The sequence below is a fragment of the Leiobunum rupestre genome, chromosome 2, assembly GCF_980474605.1.
Source record: "Leiobunum rupestre chromosome 2, qqLeiRupe1.1.hap1, whole genome shotgun sequence".
Lineage (NCBI taxonomy): Eukaryota > Metazoa > Arthropoda > Arachnida > Opiliones > Sclerosomatidae > Leiobunum > Leiobunum rupestre.
Genome location: NC_143385.1, coordinates 85,772,726 through 85,789,121, shown reverse-complemented (window position 1 = coordinate 85,789,121; position 16,396 = coordinate 85,772,726). Strand labels below are relative to the sequence as shown.

General features: G+C 32.3%; 2 protein-coding genes across 5 annotated transcripts in view; both read left to right on the top strand.

Annotated features, from left to right (window-relative positions):
- Window positions 1–2,142, top strand: part of Pax (paxillin) — a 73,839-nt gene extending 71,697 nt beyond the window's left edge. For all 4 annotated transcript variants that reach the window (XM_090166575.1, XM_090166573.1, XM_090166576.1 and 1 more), the window contains one exon: window positions 119–2,142. In XM_090166575.1, coding sequence (XP_090022701.1) covers window positions 119–385 — 267 coding nt within the window. In that variant the 3' untranslated portion in view covers window positions 386–2,142. The remainder of the gene's footprint in view (window positions 1–118) is intronic.
- Window positions 2,143–6,394: 4,252 nt separating this feature from the next.
- Window positions 6,395–14,895, top strand: Vha44 (V-type proton ATPase subunit Vha44). Its single transcript, XM_090165191.1, has 12 exons — window positions 6,395–6,509; window positions 8,364–8,502; window positions 9,113–9,180; window positions 9,846–9,931; window positions 10,012–10,106; window positions 10,168–10,259; window positions 10,968–11,135; window positions 11,919–12,011; window positions 12,624–12,717; window positions 12,840–12,937; window positions 13,849–13,978; window positions 14,423–14,895. Exons 2-12 carry the CDS (start codon window positions 8,371–8,373, stop codon window positions 14,519–14,521), a joined length of 1,155 nt encoding a protein of 384 aa, XP_090021317.1. The 5' UTR covers window positions 6,395–6,509; window positions 8,364–8,370; the 3' UTR covers window positions 14,522–14,895.
- Window positions 14,896–16,396: the final 1,501 nt, after the last annotated feature.

The following is a 16,396-nucleotide window of genomic DNA, read 5'->3' as shown; positions in this document are numbered from 1 at the left end:
AAAATCAGTCAACAGCGCCCCTTGCGTCAAAAACACGAAATTTGTGCATCGAACGAAATATTTAATACTTTTAAAGGTTATTAGTTTAAGATATTGAACGAAAAAAATTTAATTTTAGGATTGCAGACAGTCTTTTCAAGGAGGAAGCTTTTTCGACCACGAGGGTCAGCCTTACTGCGAAACCCATTATCACGCTAAACGAGGCTCTCTGTGTGCAGGCTGCCAAAAACCCATCACTGGAAGGTGCATAACAGCGATGTTCCGCAAATTCCACCCAGAACACTTCGTCTGTTCTTTCTGCTTGAAACAGCTCAACAAAGGAACATTCAAGGAACAGAACGACAAGCCGTACTGCCACGCTTGTTTCGAGAAACTTTTCGGCTAGATCATTAATATATTTAAATTTGTTTATCACGAGCTATATCCGTATGGCGTCTTTATATATTACCACGACAGTGGCTTAATATTTTATTGAAGCTTTTTAAAAGATTTTTCTAAACTCCATTGTTTAAAGTTATATCTAGTTCAGTAAAAATAATTGAAATCAAGAAATTAACGGGACTGGCTTAAATTCCAATCGAAGGCAGTTTCGACAATATTATTATCAAGTGTTTCCAGCCAATGTTTCAGGATTAGACGTGGTTCTGTTTCATTATTTTGGCGAGGGAGTTTACGCAACTACCATTTCGCTCTCTTCGGACTTTATTTTGTATTTTAGACGGCCAAAAGTTGCTGGTGTCACGCGTCTAGATATTATTAGTTTCATATAGGATCGAATAATTTTAATCAATTGTATTAACTGATTGTTATAGCTTATTCACTATTTTGTATATGTCGCTGCATTTTTCGTTTGAAATGCGATAAATTTTCATGTTTATTGTTTAATTATAAATTTCAAACTTCTGGTATACGTATAGAGAAGTTCAGGTTTGTCCCTTTTAAGCATTTAGATGTTTGAGCTTCTTTTAACCTAAGACTACTATTGTAAATTACCGGTAACGCAAAAATACCAGTGCCAAGAGTAACGCGTTTTGAATTATCTATGCATTTTTAATTACGGTATTAAAGTATAAGGTTTAATTTCAAGTTTTAACGCGATATTCCGCACCTTTTTATAACTGTACTGACAAACTAACATACGACTACCAATTGTTTGCTAGTGGCAACATTTCTTCAGATAAGGAGAAATTTAATTGTGATAAGGAAATTTCACAGAGGCAGCTATTACATGCCATGTTTTGCAAAACTATAAATTATCAATGATATTAAAAGCTTACGAGAAAGTACGCGACAGCTAAGGAGTAGTATGAAGATTGATATATTGTATGAATTTTCACAACACCTTGTACCATAATTCGCGCACTGAAGAATGAAATGGCTGCTTCGTTGCTCATTTACTGCCTCCGAGATAACCGGGACAATTTTATTTTAATCCTTTATTCAAAGAACTGTGATTTTTGAATACCAATTAATTACTGCATAAATGAGCCAACCTCTTATTATAAAAGTAACATTATGTAACGCTTAATGGGGTCATGGGCAGTATTGGAAATTTTCGAGGAATGTGTCATGTATCACTGTGACTGTATTAACCTTATATTGTCTTTATTATTTAACGACATCTCTTAATCCAAAGAGTTATATCATCGTTCTCATTTTACACTTACATCCATAGATTATATGGGACAAATTTATTTAATTTTAAACCTTATTTAAATTAGTCTCGCAAGAGGCATGAAACAGCGTGATACAAGTTGACTATTACCTCGCTGAGCCCTCTTTACTTATGTGAATCCTATGACAACTACTCTTGCGAGACCCACATATAGTCCCCCCCACAACATATTATATAGGAACTGAGAATACCTCTTATAATTTTTTCCTAATGTTTAACGTAGTTGTAATAGATTTAATTTCCATTGTTAGTCAAATTTTTACGATAGCGTATTCAAAAAATTTGGAATGTGCAGCATATGTTAACAAATGTCACTATATGAATTTGCCTATTACTAATTTTTTCTCTTATTCAAATTATTATAAAAAATTAGTTAATTAAATTTTGAAGGTGAAATGTATGTATCAATCTAAACCGTAGGAATATCTGGTTTATGGCGTAAATTCAATAAACTATTTTACCTGTAATTTTGTCTATGCTTATTACTATACAATATTATTTTAACATTTATTAAAAAGTACATGTTGTCCACTAAAACAATCTGGAGCTAATAATTAAAACTATTTTCATAGAACATTTAATAATCACCGTTAGCAAAAACGATTTACGCAAATAGGGATTTGGCAGCATGACGTAGATAATACGTCACCAGTGCATAAATTAAACCTAATACAACTCTAAGAATTATTGATTTACAGCAGCGTTCACGTTTACATTTCTATTCGACACCACACGATTTTTTCAACTCGACACGTACCCGATTTTTGGCCTGACAAATCGGTTCGATTTCCCATCGGATGCACATTCACACTGCCCAGCTCGAATGGGGAAATTCTAAAAATGTTAAACCAATCTACCGTTAATGATTAAATAATTAGAAACGAAAAAAAACTAGCAGACGCCAAGACCATATGATAATAAGAATTTCTTAAAGCAAGTGTCGGCTCGCGTGAAGGAGCTCTTTTTTCAACAGATCGTCGTAATCAAAACAAGTTAATTAAGCTACATTTTTACCCAAAAGGCGGGTACTTATAGGTACCCCTCGCGTTGATTGGATCGTTTATAAATTGGTCAATGACATAAATTACAGTAAATTTAAACAATATTTTTACATGGGATATATAGTTTAGGTCAAAGCCCACTAAATAGAGTATAAGTTGTCTAACTATAATACACTATAATGGCTCTCTGACGACTTTATTATTTGGCTATTTTGAATTTAACTTCCTTTGCCATAAATAGATGACATCACGCTCTCCACTAAAGTCGCTGTTTTTCGAAGAATCGGATAGATTGATGGCCATCTCTAATAACTGGGGCCTTTTCATAATACAGGTGGCAATGGTAGAGCCGACTGTTGCTTTAAAGCAAGTGGCGGGCTCCTGTCTAGTTGCATTCGCTCGCACTAGATGTCGTTAGCGTATAGATCAACACAAGTTAAGTAAGCATCAAAATCTAGCCTAAAAGGTGTGGCAAATTGGGAGCATTTCGACTCTCTTCTCGAATTTGGATGTCGGCCGGCTATTAATTACTATAATTATTCTTGTAGCCTAGTATACTAGTCTTTTGTATCCCACTAGTGACTATAAGGTTACTAAAGTGGTGGAAACTGAAGTTCATTTAAATTGAAGGAATATTTTTAGCATTGAAAGTTAGTTTATACTCATTTCAAATTTAATTTCCTTATAACTTGAATTAAACCAGCTCCTAATCAAGTACTCGATAACACGCATCGTTAAAAATATTACTCGAGGTTTTTTCTGAATTACTTTACTCGAATAGGAGAAATTTTCGCCTTAATCAAGTACTCGATTACTCGACTCGACTTCAATATTAATCGACTCGAATACTCGATGAAAAAAAAATATACTCGATACCCGAATCGATTGCCTAAAGCCACTACTCGCACAGCCCTACAGTTAATACGACTTACTCTCATTTCAACGGTTATCTACCATGTTAAAGGGGCTCCAAAGTTCGGTGGCAAAAAAAAAAGAAAATTGAGCGTGCTTTTCATTCCCCCCAACCCCTCACTCGGCCTTGGCAGAGGCGGGCAGAGTCAACCGTAAGTTTCGCACTTTACTGACTTTACACACATTTTGCCACCGAACTTTGGAGCCCCTTTAAAGCCATAGAAATCGGAGAAATAAATAGAACATCATTTAAATGGCGGGAAGTGGCCCGATTAAAAGATGTAGGTTTGACCGTGCTTTGTTAGTCATCTGCTAGTTTTTATCATCGGGGCAAAATGGCAGAAGCCATCGGCATAGTTGGTTTAGATGTTCGCAATAGATGAGTCATTAATACCAATTCATGATTTAGAAAAAACAGTAGTTTTTAACCAAGCTTCAAAGTAAAGAGCGGTAATAATGGTCCGTAAAGATGAAGTCTATTTTCCTCCAAATCCAAGGTTCGTAAAAGAAAAGCACTATGCTCCAAATCCTGAACAAAGGCCTAATAGCTCAGATTTAGAAGCTTGGAGCATGGACTAAATAATTAGTCCATGCTTGGAGTGAAGCAAATTGCTATCAAAATCCCGAGTGAGTTATCATAACAACCAACAAATTAAGGGCAATCGTGTCATGAAAGGATTTCAAATAGGTATTCCATAAGGGGGCATTCCATGTGAAATCAACACACTCAAAAACCTGACCATCTCGAATGTTGGTGAAATTTTTCAAATAGATAGTGTCTAGGGATTGCAAGGAAAATGCAAAGTTTTATTGAATTATCTTAAACGGTTTTCCAAATATGGCAGTTTACAATTTTCAAAAAATGGCCAAAATCACATGACTTGTATATTTTCTAATCCTTATAGCAGCTGTTTTAATTTCACTAATTGTGAATGGTGTCATTTTACTCAGCTATGTATACCCTTTCCAACGATATACACCATTTGTACATTTTTTTTTTTAAATTTCAAATTTCAAATTATTTTTTTAATTTGATTTTTTTAAAAAGTGTGTCATCAAAATTTTAAAAAATGCAGTGAATAGTTTGTATCTACGTTAAATGATTGACCAAGTTTCAAAGTGGGAGGTTCAAGGGTTCATAGTTAAACATTATTTAAAAAAAATTGGTTTTTAAAAAATGATAGCCTTTAATATGTATACATATACAATAAATACATATATGCATATATATAAATATTTTGTATACATATACGCATGTGTACATATATAACATTTACAAGTAATATGTTTACATATATGCATATTATTTACTTATAATATAATATAATATATATATATATATATATATATATATATATATATATATATATATATATATATATATATATATATATATTTTATATTATAAGTATATAATATGCATGTATGTAAACATATTACTTGTAAATATTATATATGTACACATGCGTATATGTATACAAAATATTATATATATATATATATATATATATATATATATATATATATATATATATATATATATATAATTTATACAGGATGTCCACTAAAAATGACCCAGAGAAAATAATTGAAAAGCTATTTTTCCGGGGAAATTGATATTTAGTAAAACCACAAACGCAACATACCATTAGCATATTCCCGCGCTTTGTTGTTTTTCGTCTACTAGTAATTTGAATTTTCGCGTCTTGGTCTTCCATTTTGTCAAAAAATCTAAAAGGAACACGAAAAAATTTGCTCCGATGTCGATCTCTATCCGTTGATCTTTCGAAATCGGCAGATCGTTTTTGGGCTATCTCGGAACACTCGAGATCGGGAAATGGAACACATGAAATTTGATCGGAGAAGGCCCTAGCATGCAAATGGTACATAAAATGTTGATCTTTTGTCAAAGGATGGCGCTCACAGTGGTTAATGAACTCCAGCTGATAACCGATAAATTTCCAAAAATTTGCCTTTTCAGTTTACATAGCACAACGTGGCGGCCAACATAAGAAGCTCATAAACTGCTGATTTTTTCTGCAAATCAGTCGGTATTTGCTTATAAAACCCAAAACCTCTGTTTAGCAGAAGAAAACCCACTATGTTATGAACTTCTGACATTGACCGTGGCTCTTTGTAAACTGTAAAGGCTAATTTGGGGAAAATTATCTTTTAACCTTAATATTAAAAAAACCCTTTAAGTTTACGACTTTTAAGATACCTATTGTGTTATGAAATTGGTAAGTCTACCTAAAAATTTTAGTTTACCTCCGAACAACGTCTTTTTTCGAATTTGATTTCTATGATAATAAATATAGAAATTCAGTACATGCCGTATTTCGTCCCACGTTTTTCTTTCGAAAAAACAGCATGAATTCAAGTGAATAACACTAACAGTATCTTATATATTTATGATTATTCTGAATAATCCAAGTTTTCGAGTTTTCGACGGCCATAGAAAAAGGGCGTAGCCATAGAAATGTAACTAGAATGCTGCCGTGTAACTGGCAAATGGACCAAACGCCGTGGCAGACGATAGGCAGATCTCAGCCAATCAGAGCTCAAAAAGTGGTTCTGCCAAGAATTTAATCATTTTAATGTCATCAGAGAGAATGACGTGACCTAGCTCCTGCGATAGTAGCGGAACCAAGGAGGATAAAAATCCTCCTTGGCGGAACCACTCTACGGCCTCTCATTGGCTAAAGGTTCAAAACGAACTGGTGACAGCCTCGGCCGTAGGCGGCAGTATTCTAGTTACCTATGAGATTTCTATGGGCGTAGCGATAGCTTACAATCGCGACCGGCCCGATAATAGAAATGGGAAATATTATATACTTTAATTTGAAAGCACTGCTCTCCAGCACGTGACTTCACCTGTTTTTGTTGTCAGCTGACTTGAATTTCTGTAACTCCTTGTACCGGTATGTTATTTAATTTTTAATAATTTTTTTGCATATTAATCTTATTTTTCTAGTTTTAAGTATGGAACGACCGAAAATTTGGAAAATTTGGAATTAATTTAACAAAATATAATTTTGGATATAATCAGCTAGTATGCGAACCTAGGCCTACTTACAAACTGTGTGAAATTTGATGGTTCTCTATTTAAATATTATGTTGTTTCTCCATTTTGAATGCCCCCAAAAATAACTGAATAAATGTAACTATTTTAGTATCGTTACGTTGAATAGGTACACAGATGTTCCACTTACCTTAAAGGTTAACACATTCATTAGCATTCCTCTATTGATGAGAAAATGTCTACCTATATCTGTGTTAATGCAAAAATGTTACAACCAGCAATCGTATTAGACAGTAGCACCTTGTTTTTAAAATGTAAGGTTGTTCCAGATGAGCCTAACTCGCAGTTATCATTATGCCTATTTTATTAAATAGAGGGACTAGTAAATGTTTTTGCAAGTAGTTGGGGCCCTATTTTTTTGTACCCCTTAGATGGCATTGGAGCCCTTTACCAAAATATGGTGATTTGTTAGCAAAATTTCACTTCCTATGCTCCCGGTTATAAATTTATGTTAAATTCTCCTCACTGGTTAAAGTGGTCTATTGCCGAGTTCTTCGGTTTTCCCTTTCCATAAAAACTTGTAGAGGTTAACTGTAATAGTTGGTGTAGGGAGCTGTTGGCTCACGTGGCATGAAGGGCTTGCCACCACCCTCCTACGCAATTTAACCCGGCCACCTGAATTAAATGCAATGAAAGTCACTTGATGACTGGGGCCTAGGGTAGTGCCTTGGGTATTAACCTAGCTTATTATTATTATTATTATTATTATTATTATTATTATTATTCATTATTACTATTTAAATTTTTGGGCCCTGTTATAGGATTTGAGGGCCTAATTTAGAATTTCAAGGTAGGGAATTGCCTACCTCACCTGGAACTCTGTGTGACTGATACATAGGAGCAACAAACACAGCACGCCACAAAAGGAGGTTGCAACCTGCACATTTTCTTGTGTATAATTTTCATTGGTTAGACGCATTAGCCCATGCTGCCTTTGGAAATTCAGAAATTGTCATCCCCCCTGCCCATAAAACGTTCAGCGAATATGCTCGTCCAATGAAATTTGTACACATGCACTGTTAGCGTGTTTAAAGGCTAGCTGCATTCTCCTTGTGTTTGTTGCTCCTAGCTGTCGCAATGCAACTTCTAAATGGGAAGTAACACTCCAAGAGAAGGTAGTAATACAAAATTGCAGTAGTTCTTCTAACATACACCAAAAATTGCGGCAGCCTGAGAAGTTAAGAACTATCTTTTTTTCCATCATTAAAAACCATGTGATTCCCTTGACAACTAATGACTTCCCAATGTATAATTTCATCAAAATCCTGTTTAAATATTTGGTAAAAATACATCCTTGCATAGACTTGATATTAAAAATTTTGTTCTATTTTTCAAATAGAATATTAATTTGTAAAAAAAATGGTATTCTATTATAAATTATCTTATTACATTATAAAGAGATAAATGTTAACCGATTTTATCATTATTGATACTTATTTTATCTTATATCAATATCATTTATTTTATGATATGGAAAATTGAAACCGATACCAATTTTTCCATGATATCCATTAAAAACCTGATAGAGTTTAAGGTTGGTAACTTTCACAATAAAAGCACCCATTTCAAATTTTTTTTAAAATAATTGGTAAAAATCCATAGATTAGATAATTATATGGCTCTAGCTTTGTAACCTGAAAAGGCTAATTTTATTTCAAATTATTTTATGTGGTATTTTATTCCTTTCTTTCAGGTTTACCATGACAGAATATTGGATAATATCTGCCCCTGGGGAAAAAACATGCCAACAAACATGGGAAACGTTAAATAGTGTTACTTCGAAACAAAATGTATTTTCAGAGAATTTTAAATTCCACTTGCCAGACCTTAAAGTAAGTCTATTCTACATATGTAATTTTCACCTTGCATGCTCTTAAATTCTTTTTAAGTTAGATGGTTTGTTTATTTTGGTAGTTGAAATAATTTGAATGATATAGAATAATACCTGATTGTATTGGGATAATGACTACGTTTAGACGATTTTCAGCGTTGTTTCTAATCCCCCTCATACTCTAAATGTAAGCTCCTTCCCCTTAAAAATAAATCAGTCTGGTATCTCATTGGTTCCCCACACCATTATGAATGATGTTCTTTCTTCCTCCCTTCTAGAACTGGGTTAAAATTTTACCATTAGGCCTACTGATCATCGCAACATAATCTAAGTATAAATAAATGTGTTTTATATAATAATACATGTTTGCACTTTAAAATTTCAAGTAATTGAAAATTGGGCGCTGCAGTTATGATTTTATATTTTTACTGCTTAAAATTTGTAATTTAAACCAAACCAACAATTTATTACTTTATGGAGGTACACATTTATGGTCAACTGCTTTGTTTCACAATTAACATACAAGAGTCCAAAATTTAAACAACCACTAATTATAACTTTCATTAAGGAGTTTTCAAACTTTTGCTTTAGTAATTATTCTTGCTTTAAAGGTTGGTACTTTGGATCAATTGGTTGGACTTTCTGATGATTTGGGAAAGCTAGATACATTTGTTGAATCGTGAGTATAATTTCCTTTATCATGGAAAGTTTTATAGTTTGTGTGCACTCTAAATTGTCACTAACCCATTCAAAATATGCAACAATTTTTAAATTCAAGCTTTTAAAAGGTACCTTTAAAAACAAAGCTTTAGCTGCTCAGGAGATTTCTCAGATGTAATAATAGCATTTTCATTTTGACTGATCTCAAGCACTCTATCGCTCCCATCAAATTTTCATTTTTGGTTTGCGTCCCAAGATCTACCCTGATCAATAAATGTGTGTTCCAATTATTGCCCGCAAGCACCCTACTTGGTGTAAAACTATCGTTAAAAAATAAATTTCAGATTTAGAAATATTTGGATTAGCGAACACAAGCTTTTCATGCTTGTTTATTGCAAATTACAAAGTTCTGATGTTAATTTAAATGTTAGCGTGATATTTCGAATTCATTTTTTGATAATCGTAGCTTGCTCGTGGATTCGTTGTCATGGTAACACGTATTGGTCAGCGGCCATTTCAAGGTGGGGCTTAGTTATGACACCACGAGCAAGTACCCAATAGAATTTTAAGGAATCAAATTCATAGTAGCTACAGTATTTTTAATATTAAAAAGGAAAATTCTTTATAATTGAGTATTATACATAATAATTTTCTGCAATGCCTTAAGAATATATTTTCTTTTAGTATAACAAGAAAGTTGACATCATATTTGGGTGATGTACTTGAGGATCAAAGGAGCAATTTAGCTGAAAACCTAAAAGTAAACGGAGGTAATTTTTTGCAAATTTTCTACCTCACAACGCATTTGTATTTTTCAAGCATTAAATTGTTTTCCAAAAAATTTTTTCAGCTGATCTGGGTAGCTATTTGACACGTTTTCAGTGGGATATGGCTAAATATCCAGTGAAGCAATCGTTGAAAAATTTAACCGAAATTATTAGCAAAGTATGGTTTATTTTTTGTTCTGGTATTTTGCCTGTTATATTAATTTATTTTTACTTTTCAGCAAGTATCACAGATTGACTCTGATCTGAAAGCTAAAGCATCGGCTTATAACTCTTTAAAAACTACTTTGCAATCTTTAGAAAGAAAGTCAACGTGAGTTGAATTTTTTTTAATTTCTCACAATAGTACTGAGCCAACATAAATTAATTAAGAAAAGCTATTCATGTATTAAATGTGTCAGATCTTTAGTGGTATATTTAGATTATATTTGAATTAGTGGTTTGCCAAGCAATTTGAAGGTAATCATGGGCTCTAAGCACAAACCAAGGCTTCTACTAAATACCCCTCTCCCCCATTGTGAACACACTGAACAGAAAGCAATAACTGCTATTAATTAATTTTGCGATATATTTAACCATATGATATTGGAGATTTATAGTAAAATCAAAAATTTCCTTAACTTGGAAAAATTCTTAGTATAAACAAATCAAATTTTCAATAACTAATTAGTCTGGATTTGGGTTTTCAAAGATTACTAAATTCTGATGCATTTAGGTTTCTACTGCCAAGTCCTCACCTACTTTATCATCTATTTTTGCATCTTTCATATAGTGCTACGGAATAGGTCACAGGTGGAATGATTTGTTCATTTATAAAATTTATAGTACGCAAAAGATAGTTAGATGTGATTGTTTCGTAAGAGGGCATTTTTTTTTGCTCCCAGTAGTTATGGATCTTAAACGTTTTAGGGCCATTAGATTAAATAAAACACGCAAGCCTAATAATAAAAACTTGTATTAAATATTATTTATAGTTACTGTTACAGGTATGTTATAATTTCACTAAACATTTATTTTCTAGAGGAAGTCTGCTTGTGCGTAATTTGTCTGATCTAGTGAAAAAAGAAAATTTTGTGCTTGGCTCGGAGTATCTTACTACATTACTAGTCGTAGTTCCAAAAGCAATGTTCAAAGAATGGCTACTTGAATATGAGAAACTTACGGATATGGTTGTACCTCGCTCTAGTCAGTAAGTTATGGTATAGAGTAGCAGAATTAATTTCAAAATTTTATGGTTGATCATGCCTGGAGACTTTGTTAAGTAAAATTTAATAAATTTCTGAAATTTTCACATTTTTCTCAAAACTGTTTCACCACTTGATGACTAGAACAATTTTTTCATTGAGAGTGTTAAACATATTCTTCTTAAACTTAAGAATATCCCTGGTTTGATGAAATAAAGGGAAATACACCACAAAATGAGTTGTGAAAGCCAAATGTTTAGTTCTTTCTGACCAAAAAAGTTAATCACACTTTAGTGTAATAGTTGATTTCATAAAATAAAACGTGGTCGTGCCCAGCTTGTTAAAATAGTGCTCTTATGTCACAAGAATAGTATATTCTTCACACAAGCGATTTGCACGCACACTAGAAAAAGCTATATTCCTCTGGCAACTGTAGCGCGTGTTCGTAGCCTTTTAAAACTAAGAGACTGTGACGTAAGAGCAACATTTAAACCAAAAGGCAACGTTACTCTATAAAAAGAACTATTCCATGAAAAATTTAATTTTTTATCGAAGCAGTGATATTCTAAAAATTTTTATGATGCTCTGTATCTTTATTATTTACGAAATCCATTTAAAAATCAATGAAAACAATTTTGGAAATGTAAGATTCTATCATTTCAATTTCAGAAAAAGTAATTTATTGGTATAATAGTCTTAACAAATTGCACTTCCAAGCGTTAGTAGATTAGTCTTAATCAAATATAATAAATGAAGAAAGCCGTCTTAACATATAAAAACATTTTCAGACTAATTTTTGAAGACCAAGAACATGGCTTATTCACCGTTAGTTTATTTCAAAAGGTGGTTGATGAGTACAAATATAAAGCCAGAGAAAAGAAGTAAGTATATGTTATCATAGCCAATACATAGATGGCAATATCCTTGGTTGTGAAAAAAGTCCTGGATGTATGATATCTTACTGAACCTCTCTAGTTGAGAACAAATTAAATTCTGATAAAAAATAGTTCCGTTTAATTTGACAAAACTTAGATTAAGAGTATAGTAAGCACTAACATATGTAACTTCATCACTCATAAGTATGGCATAACGATATTTCTTTAATAAAACCTTGATTACGGGATATTCACTTCCAACTCCATTACGAAAAAAGTTTAATCTTTTTAGATGGAAAACTGAATCAAATTTTGAAAATAAGCAGAATTCACGTGCTTTTCTATCTTTAACAATCTATAGTTTAGTTTGTGCCTTGCGATTCAGAGATTTAGTTTCTATAGTAACATTTTCATACTAGGGCTCATTTAAATTTTTTTTTCACGCTTATAGACATATTTATGAGGGATTATATTTTTTAGCTCACTTTTGTGGTTAGGCATCAAATCATTACCAAGGATTATGTTATTTCTGTGATTATACATCAACAAAATCAATATTATAAATTGTGGTAGAGAAATAGCAACTATGTTTCAGTAATTGTTTCACTATTTTTAAAGATTTGTTGTCCGTGAATTTGTGTATGATGAAACTGAATTAGCCCAAGGAAAACACGAGATGGCTAAGCTGGAGAGTGAGAAGAAAAAACAATACGTGAGTTAGCCAAATAGCTAATTGGACCTGACTAACAACAAATATTTTATTATTGCTCAAATTTTAGTGACTTGACATTAATAGAATGCTGTTTAATTTATGTAATAATTTGTTTTTTGTAGGGTTTACTCATTCGATGGCTAAAAGTAAATTTCAGTGAAATTTTTGTATCTTGGATACATGTAAAAGCATTAAGGGTATTTGTGGAGTCAGTTTTAAGGTAATTAAGCTTTAATATAAATTTTTGTCTAAATTACAGGGCTCCCACCAGGGCCATAAAATACCCAAAAGTCTTTATTTTTCTTCAAGGTCCATAATCTACCCTATAATCAGGATTTGGTCCTTAAAGTACATTATTTTCATGCAATTCAGGGAAACCATCGTAGGCTTAAAATATTTTTATACATCTGCTCAAGGACTATTTAAAAAATAGTTCGAACATAGTGCATTAGATAGCCCCACAAGCTTGGTAGCATTATTAAATTGTAGTACAGAGCCTCTCTGTTGGTTGTAAAATTTAAAAAAATATATAATTAGCCAGTCAGTTTCGGAATTAAATTCAAATAAAGGTCTCGTTTTGTTTTACATTCGCCCTTATTTCGATCCAATTCTGAAAACTTTGTTCCCTATTTTAGCCTATTTTTACTGCCAAAAGTACCTATTTTCCCTATTTTTTTCAAGATAATAAGGCAGCCCTGAAATTACTTTTTGAGTGTATTTTAATTTTAGTGTTGATTTTCTGTATGATAATTATGTATAATAACTTGATTTTCTGTACTGTCAAGAATGTATTTATTTTTACTTTGGGAGAATGTTTAAAAGAACATTGACTTTTGTTTTTCGAAGATATAAACCAAGCGCAGTTGACTTGCGATGGGGAAAAAGTAGGCCATGGTGCTTACAGTATCTCAACATATTCTCCTTAAGTTTAAAGAAATTCTTGGTGCTACATTATTTGGTTGCAAATTAGCCAAATGAGATTGTTAGAATAACAGTCACCCAATAAGACCTACTTTTCATTTCAAACTAAAGCTAAAAGTAAAAAGTGATAAAAAGAAAATTTTGGATAGATATACTTTTTTGGTTTAGTAGCTGCTGTAAAGTAATTAGTCCAATCATTGGTACATTTAGGTATGGCCTACCCGTCAATTTTCAAGCAATGCTTCTTCGACCCAATAAGAAATCAATCAAGAAGTTAAGAGAAGTGTTAAATGAACTATACTGCCATCTCGATACTAGCATAGCACAAGGACCGGTTGACGTAAGTATTTACTTAAGTGGGAACCTGTACTTGTGTAGCCCATAACTGAATGTCATATTACGAATCCCTCTGAGGTTTCCTTTTAAATACTCTTGGTAAACTGAGTCGTCATAGATCATTAGGTGAAACTAGCTTTCAATTGTAAAAGTTAGCAACCTACTCTATTTAATAATACTGTTTGTAAGTTGTAACAAGGAACCTCATTGTTTTTTACAATACGTGTGACTATATGTAGCAACTGTTCCCAATTTTCTATGGTAATTAATTTTTAATTCGAAATACCTAATTTAACCTAAGTCAATTAAAATAGCACGAAAAACTAGACCTATCCATCAATGCATGGTTTTCGTAAAACCCTATTAATGGAACAAATTGGGAACTGTTGCTGTGTTTAGTCGCTCCGTATATAATATAGATGATAATTTTTTCTTTTATTTTTAATAGGATATACCAGGGTTAAATATGGGCCAATCCGAATACTACCCTTATGTATATTTTCGAATAACACTGGACATGGCAGAATCCGCTGGGCATAGATTATAAAAATTTCAATGTGTGTTTTGATTACTTTTAAAACTCATATTAGGCCTTTAAACTGTGGTGTACACTTTGGAATAATGATAAGGGCAAGAACTATTCCAGATCATTGAATCACCAATGAAATTTTTATTTAATAATAATAATAATAATATATGTATTGTATATGAAGATGTTTAAAGTTACTTTTGGGGAGTCTTTATCTTCACGAATCCAGATTGAGGAGTTCCATTTTATTAATTTGGTTTTTTATGTTCAATTTAAACGTACATTTCCATTGTCATTAAATCATTGAATAGGATATATTGTACAGTAGTTGGAAATTATGAAATTTATCTGTTATGGATGTAAAAAAGTAGTATAATAAATACTAAGCAAGATGTATTGTCTATTGGAAAAATAACATGATTATGTTTTTAATCACGAAACTTTCAGGGACGTTTTTATACTTTTTTGACAACAAATCTTAGAGTGACCAGATAACCCAGTGGTTTGGTTTGATTTTTGGAGTATGTTGCTTCAAATATTTTAGGTAATTTGGATATTTTGTTATAGACCTTTATAAATGTGTACATATGCAACTCTTGGAATATGAGAACACAACTCGCCTATACATGGCTTATAACAACCTGGAAGGTATCAGATAATTACTTTGATGATGAAACCTGAAGATGACTTTCTGCGTTTTTCCATGAATGTATTCATTTCAAACATGAATATCCAACTATATCATTACCCTTTCTACCATGTACCTAGGCACGGCCGTCTCCTAGGATAGGTGGTACCTTTCTGCGTTTTAGGTAATCACTTAAAGCAACTGTCGGCTCTATCATTGCCACCTGTATTATTAAAAGGTCCCTGTTATTAGAAATGACCATGAATCTATCCGAATCTAAAAAAAAAATGACTTTCGTGGAGAGCGTGGAGCCATCTATTAATGGGAACTGAAGCTAAAATTCAAAATAGAGAAACAATAACGTCGTCAGAGAGCCATTATAGAGTATTATGATTTAGACTACTTTTACTCTACTTACGAGTTAGTGAACTTGAACTTTAATTATATATCCCATATAAAATATATTGTAAACAATTACTATAATTGAAGTTATTGACAAATTTACAAACGAGCCAATCAACGCGAAGCATACTTTTATGTCCCGTCTTTTGGGTCAAAATGTAGCTTCAGCATCTTGTTTTGATATCGATGTTAGCGACATCTTTTGCAAAAAGAGCTACTTCTCCTAGAGCCGACACTTGCTTTAAGCCAATCAGAAGACAGGCGTTTGTTGATGACACGATCCAAGGTTCATAGAAAAATCTCTTTATATAGGTTTGCGCATACAGCCTCTTTTCATACAAGGAAAACCAAACACTCCCGTTAAAAAAAACCGGGGAAAGATAACCGGTTTCCCCCCTAAAAACGCGTCACTGGATTGCAGGCAACAAGTCGTCTCTATCCCATTTATCATGAGAATCGAGTATAAAAATTTATCTCACTGCACAAACGCGAGTGACGTCACCGGAGTTTAATTTTGTTTCACTTGTTTATTCAGTAAGGAATGAAGGCACACCGCGCTTAAAATCCAGTATTATGAAATATAATAGATAATTAAATATATTTATATGAAATAAAATAGATTTTAACATAAAATATATTAATATGAAATAAAATAGATTTTAACATAAAATATATTAATATGAAATAAAATAGATTTTAACATAAAATATATTAATATGAAATAAAATAGATTTTAACATAAAATAGATTAATATGAAATAAAATAGATTTTAACATAAAATAGATTAATATGAAATAAAATAGATTTTAACATAAAATATTATGAAATATAATAGATTATAAAATCATATCGATCCATGTTA